General features: G+C 45.2%; 1 protein-coding gene across 2 annotated transcripts in view; it reads right to left on the bottom strand.

The window, feature by feature from the left end:
- The window catches only part of KARS1 (lysyl-tRNA synthetase 1), a 45,471-nt gene extending 39,446 nt beyond the window's left edge, over positions 1-6,025 (bottom strand). For both annotated transcript variants that reach the window (XM_082271105.1, XM_082271106.1), the window contains exon 1: positions 5,887-6,025. Coding sequence is in view for 1 of the 2 variants with exons in the window: in XM_082271106.1 (XP_082127232.1) it covers positions 5,887-5,942 (56 nt within the window). In the remaining variant the exon portion in view is untranslated. The remainder of the gene's footprint in view (positions 1-5,886) is intronic.
- Positions 6,026-16,151: the final 10,126 nt, after the last annotated feature.

Below are 16,151 nucleotides of genomic sequence, written 5' to 3'. Positions count from 1 at the left end.
TTACCTTGATGCAGTTGGTCAGCAGGTGCAACATGTATTGCAATATATGTGAACTGAATATCCCGGTTTTTCATTGCGTAGTTTGCTGGAAAGGGTGTAGCAGTGTGCAGAGGGTCCATCCAGAAATTGTATTATTAATATGTGGTCACACCCCTTTAGCGTCTGATAGTTTAAAGCGGAGTTCCGGCCTCAAAAACGATAAAATTGATTTTGGGCCATCCGCTTGCTGAGGGCAACCTGAAAAAGAAATGGATACGGGCGATTTTTTTTTTTGGTCACTTACCTTATTATTGAAGAAAATATACTCACCTTCCTTCCACTTCCTCCCTCGGCGGCCGCGGCCCGCGCCGTCACTTCCTGTTTGCTTTGACTCCTGGGAGCTGAACGTCATCACTCCCAGGAATCAATGTGCCTGCACCGGCCCCGCTCATCACTTCTGGTACAGGCACCGTCATTCCCTGCTAAACAGCTTCTGGGCATGCCCTGAAGCAATGCAGGGATGCCGCGCCTGCACCGGAAGTGACGAGCGGGGCCGGTGCAGTGCATTGTGGGACTCCGACGTCACGGAAGAGGACATGAAGAGGGACGCTGCGGCTTCAGCTGCCCACACCTGAGATGGCAGCGCTGGAGAAGAAATTTTCATGGTAAGTATTTCTTCTTAAAAGGTAAGTGCAACCCGGGACAGTTCAGAGGCTATCCAATGTGGAATGTACTAGCCCTGACTGTCCCGGGGGGGATTTTTAGCTCAAATTGACCCCCGAGGCCGGAACTCCGCTTTAAATACATGTACAAGCGGTGTTGGAACGGTTTGCTTTTCCACTAAAGTAGTAAGTGGGTGAGATAACAACGATTCTCTGACCAATCAGTGGCTAGTAGTGACAAACAGTCAAGGCTGCATGCAAAGGATTGTGGGATATGGTATCGGTACGGCCCTCTTGGAACCACAACTGAGGTGGTACTGTTTAAGCGAGCCGTACCATGTAGTGGAAAAGCACCGCCGAACCGAACCGTTCCAACACCGTACCATGCGGTACCAGCAGTAGAAAAGCGCAAAAGCGAGCCGAACCGTTCGGTTCCATGCAGTGGAAAAGCGCCATTGGAACCACAACCGAGGTGGTACTGTTTAAGCGAGCCGTACCATGTAGTGGAAAAGCGCCACCGTACCGTACCAACACTGTATCATGTGGTAGCATGCAGTAGAAAAGCGCAAAGCGAGCCGAACCGTTCGGTTCCATGCAGTGGAAAAGCGCCATTGGAACCACAACTGAGGTGGTACTGTTTAAGCGAGCCGTACCATGTAGTGGATAAGTGCCGTACCGAACCTTTCTAACACCGAACCATGCGGTAGCATGCAGTGGAAAAAGCACCATAAGAGGATCCGGTACCGGATCGTTTTCCCCGCTGCTGGGGAAAAGGCCCGGGATGCGGCGGGAGGGGGGGGGGCACCTCTTCTGCCGCACCGTAAGGGTGATCCCGAGGCGAATCCGCCGCTGGGACCACCCTTACCTGAAAGCCGATCGCCCACCATTTTCAAAATTACCGGGGTTATGGCAGCTACCTGCTGCCATAACCCCCGGTATTTAGCGTCAAAGGACAGGCGTAAATCGACGGCGGGGCGTTCGGTAAGTGGTTAAAAAAAGAAGGCAGTGTGATCTCTCCGGATTCCACCAATCGCCTCCCTCGGGCGAGTCATCCTGCAGCGTGACATTTCGTCTATTTACTTCCCCAACACATCAGATGGAGGAAAGGCCTTGGCAACATTTTATAGAACACACAATGCAATCAAAACAGAACTGAAAGTAAACTGGTCACCAGTACGGTCAGATGACTGGGGAGAGGTTACAGAAATCCCCGGATGACTCAACCCGAGACCTTCAACTCCAACTAAAAGCAAAACTTCTTTCCATGTTGGATAAGGTTCAGCTCCGTTCACACTTGTGTGACTTCTCATGCAACTTTGGACACAAAGTTTTATGATAAGTTGCAGCTCATTGCTTTCTATAGCACCCATTCAGATCTACACTATTGTCAAAAGTATTGGGACAGTTACCATATGAATAACAAAGAATGTCCTGGTTCTGAAGGGGATAAAACTTTCAAGTGATGAAAGTACAAAGAAGACAACAAAAAGCCAGATATATACAGTATATACACTATATTACCAAAAGTATTGGGACGCCGGCCTTTACACACACATGAACTTTAATGGCATCCCAGTCTTAGTACGTAGGGTTCAATATTGAGTTGGCTCCGCCCTTTGCAGCTACAACAGCTTCAACTCTTCTGGGAAGGCTGTCCACAAGGTTTAGGAGTGTCTATGGGAATGTTTGACCATTTTTCCAGAAGCGCATTTGTGAGGTCAGGCGCTGATGTTGGAAAAGAAGACCTGGCCCGCAGTCTCTTCTATCGGGTTGAGGTCAGGACTCTGTGCAGGCCAGTCAAGTTCCTTCACCCCAAACTCGCTCATCCATGTGTTTATGGACCTTGCTTTGTGCACTGGTCCAAATCATTTAGTGGGGGGATTATGGTGAGGGGGTGATCTCTCAGGGATTGGGCTTGGGCCTCTTAGTTTCAGTGAAGGGGACACTTTAAGTCCCCGTTCACACTGGGGCGACCTGTCAGGCGACCTGGTCGCCTGCCATAGAGAAGCTGCGGACCCGTTGTAATAGGAGCAACACAAGTCGCCCGACTTAGAAAAAGGGTCCGGAGCTTCTTTGGGGCGACCCGGAGCGACCTGCATTGACTTCAATGATATGAAGTCCGTGCCGGCCGCTCTGAGGTCGCGGTGCGAGCAGCGCAACCTGTGAGGTCGCCCTGGCAAGTAGCGTCGCCCCAGTGTGAACGGGGTCTAAGTGACTGTAAAGTCTCGATTTAAAAAAAAAAAAAAAAAAAACAATGTTACACTTCCCTCCTCTGTGCAGTTGGTTTTGCACAGAGCAGCCCGGATCCTCCTCTTCTCGGGTCCCCATTGCTGCTCCTGGCCCCTCCCTCCTATCGAGTGCCCCCACAGTAAGCAGCTTGCTATGGGGGCACCGAGCAGAACTGCAGCTCCCTGTGTCCATTCAGACATAGAGCTGCCGTTCGGCCCCGCTCCCTCTCTCCCCTGATTGGCTCACTGACAGCTGCGGGAGCCAAGGGCGCCAGGGCTGTATCTCAGCCAATCAGAAGGGAGAGTTCCAGGACGGCTGACGGACTTGTGGACATCGCTGGATAGAGATGTGGCTTAGGTAAGTATTAGGGGGGGCTGCTGCATACAGAAGGCTTTTTATCCTAATGCACACAATGCATTAAGATTAAAAAAAACCTTCTTACTTTATAATTCCTTTAAGGCATCAGCATACACAGACATTCTGGACAATTTCATGCTCCCAACTTTGTGGGAGGAGTTTGGGGATGGCCCCTTCCTGTTCCAACATGACTGCGCACCATAAGTGTTATATTTGTCAATGAAAATGTTTTCGTCAGCAGCATTACAGGCCTCATCTGACCAGTGACCCCCGGAGATTTCCCATCACTTTCTGTCCCATAAGTAAAACAGGAAGTGATAAGAAATCCCTCCAAAGTGAGGAGATCCCAGAAATAGTGTCCCCTTCGGAGGATATCCCCTCATTTCCTGATCTGGTGACAACCCAAAAAATTGGGATTTTCTTTTAGTTTCACTTTTGATACAGTTAAACAATTTAGGACAATAGAGGGGGAATCTCCCATTATAATACAGGATACATATACCATCAACAGTTTGCACAGCACTTACCTAGCGGGGACACAGACAGCAATAAAAACTAGCAGGGGGTTCTAATCCCTCTACACACTGTCCAGACTTTATCCAAAAAAAAATGCCTTCAGTTGTATGTTAACCTGTTCCTGACCGCCCGCCGCAGTTATATGGCGGCAGGCAGTTACTCCAAGGCAAATCGCCGTACATGTATGGTGCTCGCAAGCGCGAGGCTAGGGGGCGCTCCCGATCGTCAGCGGGGAAGCTGATGCAGCGGGCAGGTGGCTCCGATTGCCGCCTGACACCAGCAATCGCTCCCCCGCTGAGAGAGAAGAACGGGCAGCTGTTGTAAACACATCTGACCGTTCTTCTCCCTGGAATGACCATAGAGCGCCTGTGATCCTTCTATATAGGATTACAGGTCTCTATGATCATTTCACAAGCCACGCCCCCCCACAGTTAGAATCACTCCCCTAGGCTCACATTTAACTCCTTCCCTGCCAGTGTCATTATTCCATTAACAGTGCATATTTTTAGCACTGATTACTGTAGTAATGTCACTGGTCCCCCTAAAAGTGTCAAAAATGTCAGTCAGGGGTCCGATCTGTCCGCCGCAATGTCGCAGCCCCGCTAAAAATCACTGATCGCCGCCATTACTAGTAAAAAAAAAAAAGAAAAAACAATAAAAATGACATAAATCTTTCCCTTAAATTGTAGACGCAATAACTTTTGCGCAAACCAATCAAAATACGCTTATTGGGATTTTACCAAAAATATGCAGCAGAATACAAATTGGCCTAAAATGTTAAAAATTGTGATTTTTAATTTTTTATTGGGAATGTTATATAGCAGAAAGTAAAAATTTTTTTTTTTTTCAGAATTGTCGCTCTTTTTTTGTTTATAGCGCAAAAAATAAAAATCGCAGAGGTGATCAAATACCACCAAAAGAAAGCTCTATTTGTGGGGAAAAAAAGGACATCTGGGTACAGCGTCGCACGACCGCGCAATTGTCAGTTAAAGTAACGCAGTGGCGAATCGCAAAAAATGGCCTGGTCATTAAGGGGGAAAATCTTCCAGTCTTAAAGTGGTTAAGGGAGGGTTATAACCCATCTTTTTTTTTAGGTCACCAGTGTGGAGATTTCCCTTCACTTCCTGTCCCATAACTAAAACAGGAAGTGAGAGGCATCCCAGAAATAGTGTCCCCATTGGAAGATTTCCCCCTCATTTCCTGATCTGGGGACAACCCAAAAAATTGGGATTTTCTTTTACTTTCACTTTTGTTACAGTTAAAAAACTTAGAATAATGGAGGTGAATCCCCCCTATTATTATTATACAGGATTTATATGGCGCCAACAGTTTGTGCAGCGCTTCCCTAACGGGGACACAGAAGGCAATAAAAACTGACAATCCCTCCGCACTCTGTCCAAAACTTTACCCAAAACTATAAAAAATGCCTTCATTTATATGTTAAGGGAGGGGTAAAACCCGTCTATTTTTTGGGGTCCCCGGTGGAGATTTCCCTTCACTTCCTGTCCCATAACTAAAACAGGAAGTGAGAGGAAATCCCTCCGAGGGGATCCCAGAAATAGTGTCCCCCATCTGAAGATTTCCCATCATTTCCTGATCTGGTGACAACCCGAAAATTGGGATTTTCTTTTACTTTCACTTTTGATACAGTTAAAAAACTTAGAATAATGGAGGGGAAATCTCCCTATTATTATTATACAGGATTTATATGGCGCCAACAGTTTGCGCAGCGCTTCCCTAACGGGGACACAGATGGCAATAAACACTGACAGGGGTTCTAATCCCTCCCCAATCTATCCAAAACTAAAATAAAAGTTCTTTCCCTGATCCCCCCTCAGCCCATTGTGATTATTATATATTATAGAGTCAGTCTGAGTCCATTCCAGGCTCAGATCTGCAGTTACATCAGCCAGTCCACGCTCTGCTGGGAGTTGTAGTTCCCTGTCAGCCCCCGGCCCATTCACCCAGACCGGCTGACGCTCATCAAGAGACTACATCTCCCACAATGCCTCGCTCCCTGCTCTAGTAATGGAAGCGGCTACAGCCCACATGTCCCAGCACACAGCCCGCTCCTCCCCCTCCTCACAGCCCCCCTATGCTCTCCGCTGTCCGGTAAGAAGCCGCAGCCCGGAGGTCCGCTCACTTTTTGCTGAGTTTGCCCTCGCCGTCCGCAGGAGCCGCAGCCTGGACGTCCGCCATGATTCACAGTGCAGGGGAGAGAGAGAGAGGAAGAGAATGACAGAAGGCTCTTCCGGCTGACAGGAGGCACCCTCTAATATCTACTTCCGCCCACCCTTTTCCCGGCCGGGGCGGGGCTGCGTGACGTTGAGGTGGCGGATTGGCTCTTGTGCTGTTAGGGCTGAAATAAAGTTCAGTCGCTATGGTTACAGTGGAGTCTATATACAGTATATAGTGTATATGATACAATATTTACATTTTATGACATGATTATTTCATCATCTTCTTATTTACAACCAGTCCACATTCCTCATGTGTGGTAATAAAGTACATAGGAAGGGAGAAAGGAAGATGGAGGGAAAGGGAAAGAAAGAGAGAGAGAGGGAAAGAGAGAAAAAAAGAACGAAATAGGGAGAGAAAGAAAGAAGGAAAAAGTAAGAAAGAGGAGGGAGAGTAAAAGAAAGAACAAAAGAGAAAGGGTGGGGGGAGAAATAAAGAAAGAAAAATGGAGGAAAAGAGAAAAAGAAAGAAAAGGAGAAAGAAAGGAGATAGGGAGAGAGAGAAAGAAAGAACAAAAGGGAAGGGGGGGGAGAGAGAAACAAAGAAAGAAAGAAAGAGGGAGGGAGAGAGAAAAATAGATAGATGGAGAAAGAAAGAAAGAAAGAGGAAGATAGGGAGGGAGAAAGAGAAATAAAGAAAGGGAGGAAGAGAGAGAGAAATAAAGAACAAAAGACAACAAGGGAGGGAGGGAGGGAGAGAGAAACCAGGAAAAAGAAAGAAAGAGGAAGAAATAGGGAGGAAGGGAGAGAGAAAGAAAGAAAGAGAGGGGAGAAATAAATAGGGAGGAAGAGAGAAAGAAATAGGGAGGAAGGGAGAAAGAAATAGGGACAGAGAGGGAAAAAAGAAAGAAAGAAATAGGGACAAAGAAAAAAAAGAGAGAAAAAAAGAAAGCGGGACAGAGGAAGAAAGAAATAAGGAGGGAGAGAGAAAGGGAGAAAGAAAGGGGGAGGGAGAGAGAAAGAGGGATGGAGGGAGGGAGGGAGAAAAAAGAAAGAAAGAGAAAGAGGGATAGAGAAAGGGAAAGAGAAAGAAAGAAAGAGGGCAGAGGGAGAAATAATAGGGAGGGAGGGAGAGATAGAAAGGGAGAAAGAAAGAGTAGAAATAAATAGGGAGGGACAGAGAAAGGGAGAAAGAAAGAGGGAGGGAGAGAGTAAGAAAGAAAGAAAGAGTGATGGAGGAAGGGGGAGAGGAAAAAATAAAGAGAAAGAAAGGAGGAGGGAGGGAGAAATAAATACATAAATAAATAAAGGGAGAAAGAGGGAGAGAGAAAGAAAGAAAGAGTGAGGGAGAGAGAGAGAGAGAAAAGAAAGGAAGAAGGAGGGAGAGAGTAAGAAAGAAAGAGTGATGGAGGAAGCGAGAGAGGAAAAAATAAAGAGAAATAAAGGAGGAGGGAGGGAGAAATAAATAAAGGGAGAAAGAGGGAGGGAGAAAGAAAGAAAGAGGGAGGGAGAGAGAGAGAAAAGAAAGGAAGAGGGAGGGAGAGAAAAAAAAATGAAAGAGACAGGGATGGAGGGAGAGAGAAAGAAAGGTAGAAAGAGGGAGGGAGAGAAAAAGAAAGAGTGGGGGGGGGAAGAAATAAAGGGAGGGAGAAAGTAGAGGGATGGTGGGAGGGAGGGAGAGAGAGAAAAAGAAAGAGAAAGAGGAATAGAAAAAGAAAGAAAGAGGGACAGAGAGAAAGAGAACGAGAGAAAGAGGGGTGGAGGAAGGGAGAGAGAAAGAAATAAAGAGAAAGAAAGAGGGAGAGAGAAAGAAAGAAAGAAAGAAAGAAAGAAAGAAAGAAAGAAAGAAAGAAAGAAAGAAAGAAAGAAAGAAAGGGAGAGAGAGAGAAAGATGGAGAGAGATAGAGAAAAATAAAGGGAGAGAGAGAGAGAAAAAGAAAGAAAGAGACAGGGATGGAGGGAGAGAGATAGAAAGAAAGAAAGTAAAATAGAAAGGAGGGAGAGAGAGAGAAGGAAAGTATGAAAGAAGGAAAGAAAGAGCGAGGGGGGGGGGGGGAGAGAAGAAATAAAGGGAGGGAGAAAGAAAGAGGGATTGTGATTGGGAGAGAGAGAGAAAAAAAAAGAGAAAGAGGGATAGAGGAAGGGAGAGGGAGAGAGAAAGAAAGAAAGAAAGAGGGACAGAGGGAAAGAGAAAGAAAAGAACGAAAGAGACAGGGATGGAGGGAGAGAGAAAGAAAGAAAGAAAGAAAGAAAGAAAGAAAGAAAGAAAGAAAGAAAGAAAGAAAGAAAAGAGGGAGTGAGAAGGAAAGTATGAAAGAAGGAAAAAAAGAGCGAGGGGGGGGGAGAAAGAAAGAGGGATGGTGAGAGGGAGGGAGAGAGAAAAAAAGAGAACGAGGAATAGAGGAAGGGTGAGAGAGAGAGAGAAATAAAGAAAGAAAGAGGGAAAGAGAAAGAAAGAACGAAAGAGAAAGAGGGATGAAGGGAGGGAGAGAGAAAGAAGTAAGGCAAAAGAAAGAAAGAGGGATGAAGGGAGGGAGAGAGAAAGAAGTAAGGCAAAAGAAAGAAAGAGGGATGAAGGGAGAAAGAAAGAAAATGAAAAAATGAAAGATTCAGAGAGAGATGGAGGGGAACACTTTCTGTTTCAATAATTTTTATGGATAAAAAAGATTTTTCCCCAATAATGAGGTATGAAAACTGATCACTCATTGGTGTTATAGTTGAAATGATGAAAATTCTGGTTACAATGTAATTATACCGTATCCTAGTTAGTGTACAGAACCGTCTCCCTCGAGGGGTTAAATGGCGGCATGCCAGCACACAGTGCAACAGCCAGGATCATTACCGTACTTCACTGTACGCATAGCAATGTGAATATTAACTTGTTTGGAAAGTCAGAAACGTTATTTGTATTTGGTTCCAAGGCAGGAGAAGAAAAGAAAATGGGGAGGGGGAGGGAAGAGGGAAGTCCTGCAAGATAAATGATGCGTGCTTGAACCACATTTACCAACGCTAGTCCAAAGATCACCGCATTTCCTGGTATGGACCAGGCTAAGGGCAGCCTTGAAGCCACTCTTAACCACTTTACCACCGGAGGATTTTGCTGTCTTACGTCCAGGCCACTTTTTGCGATTCGGCACTGAGTGACTTTAATGGACAATTGCGCGGTCGTGCGACGCCGTACCCAAACAAAATTTACATCCTTTTTTTCCCCACAAACAGAGCTTTCTTTTGGTGGTGTTTGATCACCTGTGCGATTTTTACTTTTTGCGCTGTAAACAAAAAAAGAGCGACAATTTTTAACAATATTTTTTCACATTTTTTATATGAAATTCCCCCAAAAAAATGTAAAAATCAAAATTTTTTATCATTTTTGGCCAATTTGTTTTCTCCTACATATTTTTGGTAAAAAAAATTGCAATAGGCGTATTTTGATTGGTTTGCACAAAAGTTATTACGTTTACTAACTAAGGGAAAGATTTATGTCATTTTTGGTGTTTTTTTTTTTTTTTTAACGAGTAATGGCGGCAATCTGCGATTTTTTTTTGGGACTGCGACATTGCGGCGGACAGATCGGATCCCTGACTGACATTTTTGACACTTTTGGGGGTACCAATTACATTACTACAGTAATCAGTGCTAAACATATGCACTGTTACTGTAAAAATGACACTGGCAGGGAAGGGGTTAATTTTTATTGGAGAGGGAGGGGTTAATGTATGCCTGGTGCTTACTAACGTGTGTGGGGGGAGGGGACTGAGTGACACAGGGACAGATCTCATGTTTAGCTATGCTGAACCCTGCAATCTGTCACTGTCTGTCACTTGGGAGATCCGCCCGCTTTGTTTACACAAGTGGGCGGATCTCCAGACTCGATTCCCCGACGATCGGGGAAGAGCGGCAGTGATCACCACCACTCCTCCCCTGGCCCGACTCCCGCTGTGACTGAATACAGCGGGAGCGAGCCTCCGGCGGCGCGTGCGCGCCGCCGAGAAAGGGGAGTGTCTGGCGACGTAGGTCTACGTCGCCGGACGATAACGAGCCACTTTGCCGCAGTAGAGCTCCAGTGAGCAGCGGTAAAGTGGTTAAAGAGGAAGTAAAGCTTCCTATAGGTAAGGCTATGATAAGACTTACCTATAGCTACTGTAAATATCTCCTAAACTTACACCGTTTAGGAGATATTTACTTTGCATGCAGCTGATGACATCACTGGCGCATGCGCTCTGAAGGAACGGCCACTCGTGCTGTTTCTTCAGAGCTCTGTGCCGTAAACGGCGGCACCTGCGCGCATGTGCGGGAGTGACGTCATCTCGGCTACGGCCAATTGGATGGCCGGAGGACGCGAACCCGGAAGTAAGACGGCTGAACATGTCGGCTGTGTCACCGGTGAGCGGGCGGCGCTGCGGGGGCTTCGTTCTAAGGTAAGTATTTCATAATGAGCTAGTATGTGATGCATACTAGCTCATTATGCCTTTGTCTTTCAGGTTTTTTTTTTTTTTTTTCTGAGGTTTACAACTGACTAAAAAACTCAGGTAAAAATTAGAAGTTATGGGAGAGGTTAAAACGTAGAAAAAGACAAGAAAGGAGAGAAAAAAGAGGAATTGCCACCGATCCCCACACTCCAGAACACCGACCCCTCCTCCACCCTACGGGGGAGAGAGACACTTTCAAGTACTGTTCAGGCAGAGTATCTTCCTCTTCCTCACCTCAATCATCAATAGGAAGCTGCAGTTTGCTTTTACATCCCTTGCAGAATCTTCCGACTCCCAGCCAATCCAGCTTACTATGTGGGACGGGCCAGGATGAGACAGCGACCATCCACATTCCACACCGAGTAACTGCGGAGCGGTGTGGCCTTTTTATGGAGGATCGGATCCCCCCCCCCCCTCCGGCACAACCCACCCCTTCCTGCGACAAAGCCTATTTTCTGCGATTCTGCGAGGCATGCTCAGACCGGGACATGCCTCTGAATTCTGTGAATGTCCCGGGCAAATCGGGATTGTTGGCAACTATGCCAAAGGTGCTCTATTGGATGAGATGTGGTGAGTGTGGAGGACATTGGAGGACAGTGACCTCATTGTCATGGTGAAGAAACCAGTGGTGAGATGATTGGAGCTTTGTGACATGGTGCATTATCCTGCTGGGAGGAGCCATCAGAAGATGGGGACACTGCAGTCATAAAGGGATGGACATGGTCAGCAACAATACTCAGATAGGCCGTGGTGTTTAAACCATGCTCAATTGGTACTAAGGGGCCCAAAGTGTGCCAAGAAAATATCCCCCCCACCATTACACCACCACCAGCCTGAACCGTTACATCACCAGACTGAACTGTTTAATACCAGGCAGGATGTATCCATGCACCAAATTCTGACCCTCCCATCTGAATGTCGCATCTGAAGACTCATCAGAGCAGGCAACGTTTTTTTCCCATCTTCTATTGTCCAATTTTGGTGAGCCTGTGTAAATTGTAGCCTCAGTTTCCTGTTCTTAGCTGACAGGAGTGACACCTGGTGTGGTCTTCTGCTGCTGTAGTCCATCTGCTTTAAGGTTGGATGTGATGTGCATTCAGAGATGGTTTTCTGCATACCTTGGATTTAACGAGTGGTTATTTGAGTTACTGTTGTCTTTCTATCATCTGGAACCAGTCTGCCCATTCTCCTCTAACCTCTGACTTCAACAAGGCATTTTCCTCCAAACAACTGCCGCTCACCGGATATTTTCTCTTTTTCCCACCATTCTCTGTAACCCCCGAGAGATGGTTGTGTGTGAAAATCCCCGAAATACTCAGACCAGCCCGTCTGGCACCAACAACCCTGCCACGTTCAAAATCACTTAAATCCCCTTTCTTCCCCCATTCTGATGCTCAGTTTGAACTTCAGCAAGTTGTCTTCATCATGTATAGTGTTAACCCCTTCCCTGTCAGTGTCATTTGAACAGTAACAGTGCAATTTTTATAGCACTGATCTGAGTTGAGTGCACGTGCTCAGCGTCATATCCAGAGGTTGTCTTTAGGAAATAGACGTATGAGTGCTGCCAGCATTGCTGCAGAGGTTGAAGGGGTGGGGGGTCAGCCTGTCAGTGCTCAGACCATACGCCGCACACTGCATCAAATTGGTCTGCATGGCTGTCATCCCAGAAGGAAGCCTCTTCTAAAGATGATGCACAAGAAAACCTGCAAACAGTTTGTTGAAGACAAGCAGACTAAGGACATGAATTACTGGAACCATGTCCTGTGGTCTGATGAGACCAAGATAAACGTATTTGGTGTCAGATGGTGTCAGGCGTGTGTGGCGGCAACCAGGTGAGGAGTACAAAGACAAGTGTGTCTTCCTACAGTCAAGCATGGTGGTGGGAGTGTCATGGTCTGGGGCTGAGTATTGCCGGTGTTCCGTGAAAAAACCATACCCTCGTCACTTCCGGTGCACCTACGGAGGGTATGGATTTCTCACGGTAGTGTGTGTAACGTTATACTTGCTGCCGTTACATTAAAACAGCTCCTCTGCACCATGAGTCATCTCCGCTGCTATCCCTGTCACTTCCCTCATCTCGGCTAATAAATATAAAAGCGGATCACGGAGCCGAGATCGCCGTCACTTACATTTTATACACCCGCCACCGCTTTTATATTTATTAGCCGAGATCAGGGAAGTGTCAGGGATAGGAGATGCCCCATGTTGCCGCCGAACTGTTTTAATGTAACCGCCGCAAGTATAACATTACACACACTCCGTAATAATTTCATTCCCTCCGAGCATGCGTACTTGTGAACTTCTCTGCTGTGCAATGACGTATCCGGGGCTCTGAGCATGCGCACTGCTGCACCGCTCAGCTGTTTCAGACCGGAAGTGACGAGGGTATGGAATTCTAACGAGGTATGGTTTTTTAGCGTTACACCGGCACTGGGGAGCTACAGATCATTGAGGGAACCATGAATGCCAACATGTACTGTGACATACTGAAGCAGAGCATGATCCCCTCCCTTCAGAGACTGGGCTGCAGGGCAGTATTCCAACATACCGACCCCAAACACACCTCCAAGATAACCACTGCCTTCCTAAAGAAGCTGAGGGTAAAGGTGATGGACTGGCCAAGCATGTCTCCAGACCTAAACCCTATTGAGCCTCTGTGGGGCATCCTCAAATCAGAAGGTGGAGGAGCGCAAGGTCTCTAACATTCACCAGCTCTGTGATGTCATCATGGAGGAGGGGAAGAGGACTCCAGTGACAACCTGTGAAGCTCTGGTGAACTCCATGCCCAAGAGGGTTAAGGCAGTGCTGGAAAATAATGGTGGCCACACAAAATATTGACACTTTGGGCCCAATATGGACATTGTCACTTAGGGGTGTACTCACTTTTGTTGCCAGCGGTTTAGACATTAATGGCTGTGTGTTGAGTTATTTTGAGGGGACAGTAAATTTACACTGTTATACAAGCTGTACACTCACTACTTTACATTGTAGCAAAGTGTCATTTCTTCAGTGTTGTCACATGAAAACATAGAATAAAATATTTACAAAAATGTGAGGGGTGTACTCACTTTTGTGAGATACGGTACATATGTGTGTGCATATGTGTCCTAATTAAAAAATATTAAATAAACATTTTTTTAAAAAATTGTTGATACACCTTCTGTCCACATGGGGGTGTATGAGTACAGATTAAAGTATAACTAAAGGCAAAACTTCAGCTTTGGATAGAGTGGAGAGGGAAGTGAAGAGAAATATCTCCAATGGAATACAGATGAAGGATAAAAAAAAAATCTGACAGGGGTTATAACCCTCCCTTACTCTATTCAAAATAAAAAAAAAAAGCTTTGCCTATAGTTCTACTTTAAAGAGGGAGTAAACTTCCACCTTTAAGTTTTACCTATAGGTGATCCTATATTAAGGCTTACCTATAGGTAGTGTAAATATCTCCTAAATTTGCACCGTTTAGGAGATATTTACTGACCTAGCAGCCAGTTATGTCACTGGCGAATGTGCTGTGAAGGAACGGCCGCATATTTGGGTACTGTGTCAGCACCAAGAGGTTAAACCAGACAATGCTGAATTCCCTGGGCATGCATGTTTTTTTTTTAAGGACAACCCAGTGGACGAGGTAAGAAGGAAATTAATTCTTTAAGAAATGACATCAGAATTACATCAGACGAGTGAATGCTTTACTAATTAACAAGTTCACTTTATTATTATATGACCCGAGGTGAGTGACTCATGTGAGGACACAAGGTTTCTGATTATAACATCATCCCCTGCCCTTCAATCCAACATGGTCACAGTTGCAGTTTCCAAATGTTTCTCTCTGAGATCCCTTTTCTCGCAGAAAATCCCCTTTTGTTTTATTCTGATCTATAGGCTCTCAGCATTTATAAATAGAGTCCTGTTCTATAATAGGGTCCTGACTGCTCTATAAATAGGGTCCTGACTGCTCTATAAATAGGGTCCTGACTGCTCTATAAATAGGGTTCTTACTTCTCTATAAATAGGGTCCTGATTGCTCTATAAATAGGGTCCTGATTGTTCTATAAATAGGGTCCTGATTGTTCTATAAATAGGGTCCTGATTGTTCTATAAATAGGGTCCTGATTGTTCTATAAATAGGGTCCTGATTGCTCTATAAATAGGGTCCTGATTGTTCTATAAATAGGGTCCTGACTGCTCTATAAATAGGGTCCTGACTGCTCTATAAATAGGGTTCTTACCTCTCTATAAATAGGGTCCTGATTGCTCTATAAATAGGGTCCTGACTGCTCTAAAAATAGGGTCATGACTGTTCTATAAATAAGGTCCTGATTGCTCTATAAATAGGGTCTCGATTGTTCTATAAAGAGGGGCCTTATTGCTCTATAAATAGGCTCCCCACTGTTCTATAAATAGGGTTCTGACTGTTCTACAAATAGGGTCTTCACCGTTCTATAAATAGGGTCCTGACTGCTCTATAAATAGGGTTCTGATTGTTCTATAAACAGGGTCCAAATTCTTATATAAAGAGGGTCTTGACGGTTCTATAAAGAGGGGCTTTATTGTTTTATAAGAAGGGTTCCCACTGTTCTATAAATAGGGTCCTGACTGTTCTATAAATAGGGTCCCGATTACATAGTTACATAGTTACATAGTAGGTGAGGTTGAATAAAGACAATAGTCTATCCAGTTCAACCTGTGTAGGTGTGTGTGACTGTAATCATCTCGCATACCCCTGAATGTTCTGATCCTTGAGATGTACGTCTAGAAGTCTTTTGAAAGCCACCATATTACCTGCAGAAACCACCTCTTGTGGTAGAGAATTCCACAATCTTGTAGCCCTAACAGTAAAGAACCCCCCACGTTGCCTGAGGTTAAAACGCTTCTCCTCTAATTGCATTGTATGCCCCCGAGTCCTCATGCAATCCCTGCGACTGAACAGCTTTTCTTCTAAGCCTAGATCCCCATTGAGATATTTAAAAATTGCTATCATGTCCCCCCTCAGGCGTCTCTTCTCCAGGGAGAATAAATCAAGCGATTGCAAACGCTCCTCATAATCAAGGTCCTCCAATCCCCTAATTAGTTTAGTTGCCCTTCTCTGGACCCTCTCCAGCTCCAACACATCCCTTCTGAGGACTGGTGACCAGAACTGGACAGAATACTCCAGATGCGGTCGGACCAGAGTTTTATAAAGTGGAAGGATTATAGTCTTATCTCTGGATTGTTCTATAAATAGGGTCCTGACTGCTCTATAAATTAGGTTCTTACTTCTCTATAAATAGTGTCCTGATTGTTCTATAAATAGGGTCCTGACTGCTCTAAAAATAGGGTCATGACTGTTCTATAAAAGTCCCAACTTCCTTTTGTTTTTATATAAATAGGGTCTTGACTGCTCTATAAATAGTTTCCTGATTGTTTTATAAATAGGGTCCCAATTGTTATATAAATAGGGTCTCGACTCTTCTATAAAGAGGGGCTATATTGTTCTATAAATAGGGTCCGTACTGTTCTATAAATAGGGTCCTGACTTTTCTATAAATAGGGTCCCCACTGTTCTATACATAGGGCTCTGACTGTTCTATAAATAGGGTCCTGATTGTTCTATAAATACATAGGTTCCTAATTGTTCTATAAATAGGGTCCTGATTGTTCTATAAATAGGATCCTGATTGTTCTATAAATAGGGTCTTAACTGTTCTATAAGTAGTATCATAATTATTCTATAAATAGGGTCCCAACAGTTTCTGTAAATTGCGTCCTGATTGTTCTATGAG

The sequence above is a fragment of the Pelophylax lessonae genome (assembly GCF_965119305.1).
Source record: "Pelophylax lessonae genome assembly, chromosome: 10".
Taxonomy (NCBI): Eukaryota; Metazoa; Chordata; class Amphibia; order Anura; family Ranidae; genus Pelophylax; species Pelophylax lessonae.
This window is presented reverse-complemented; position numbering and strand designations above follow the sequence as displayed.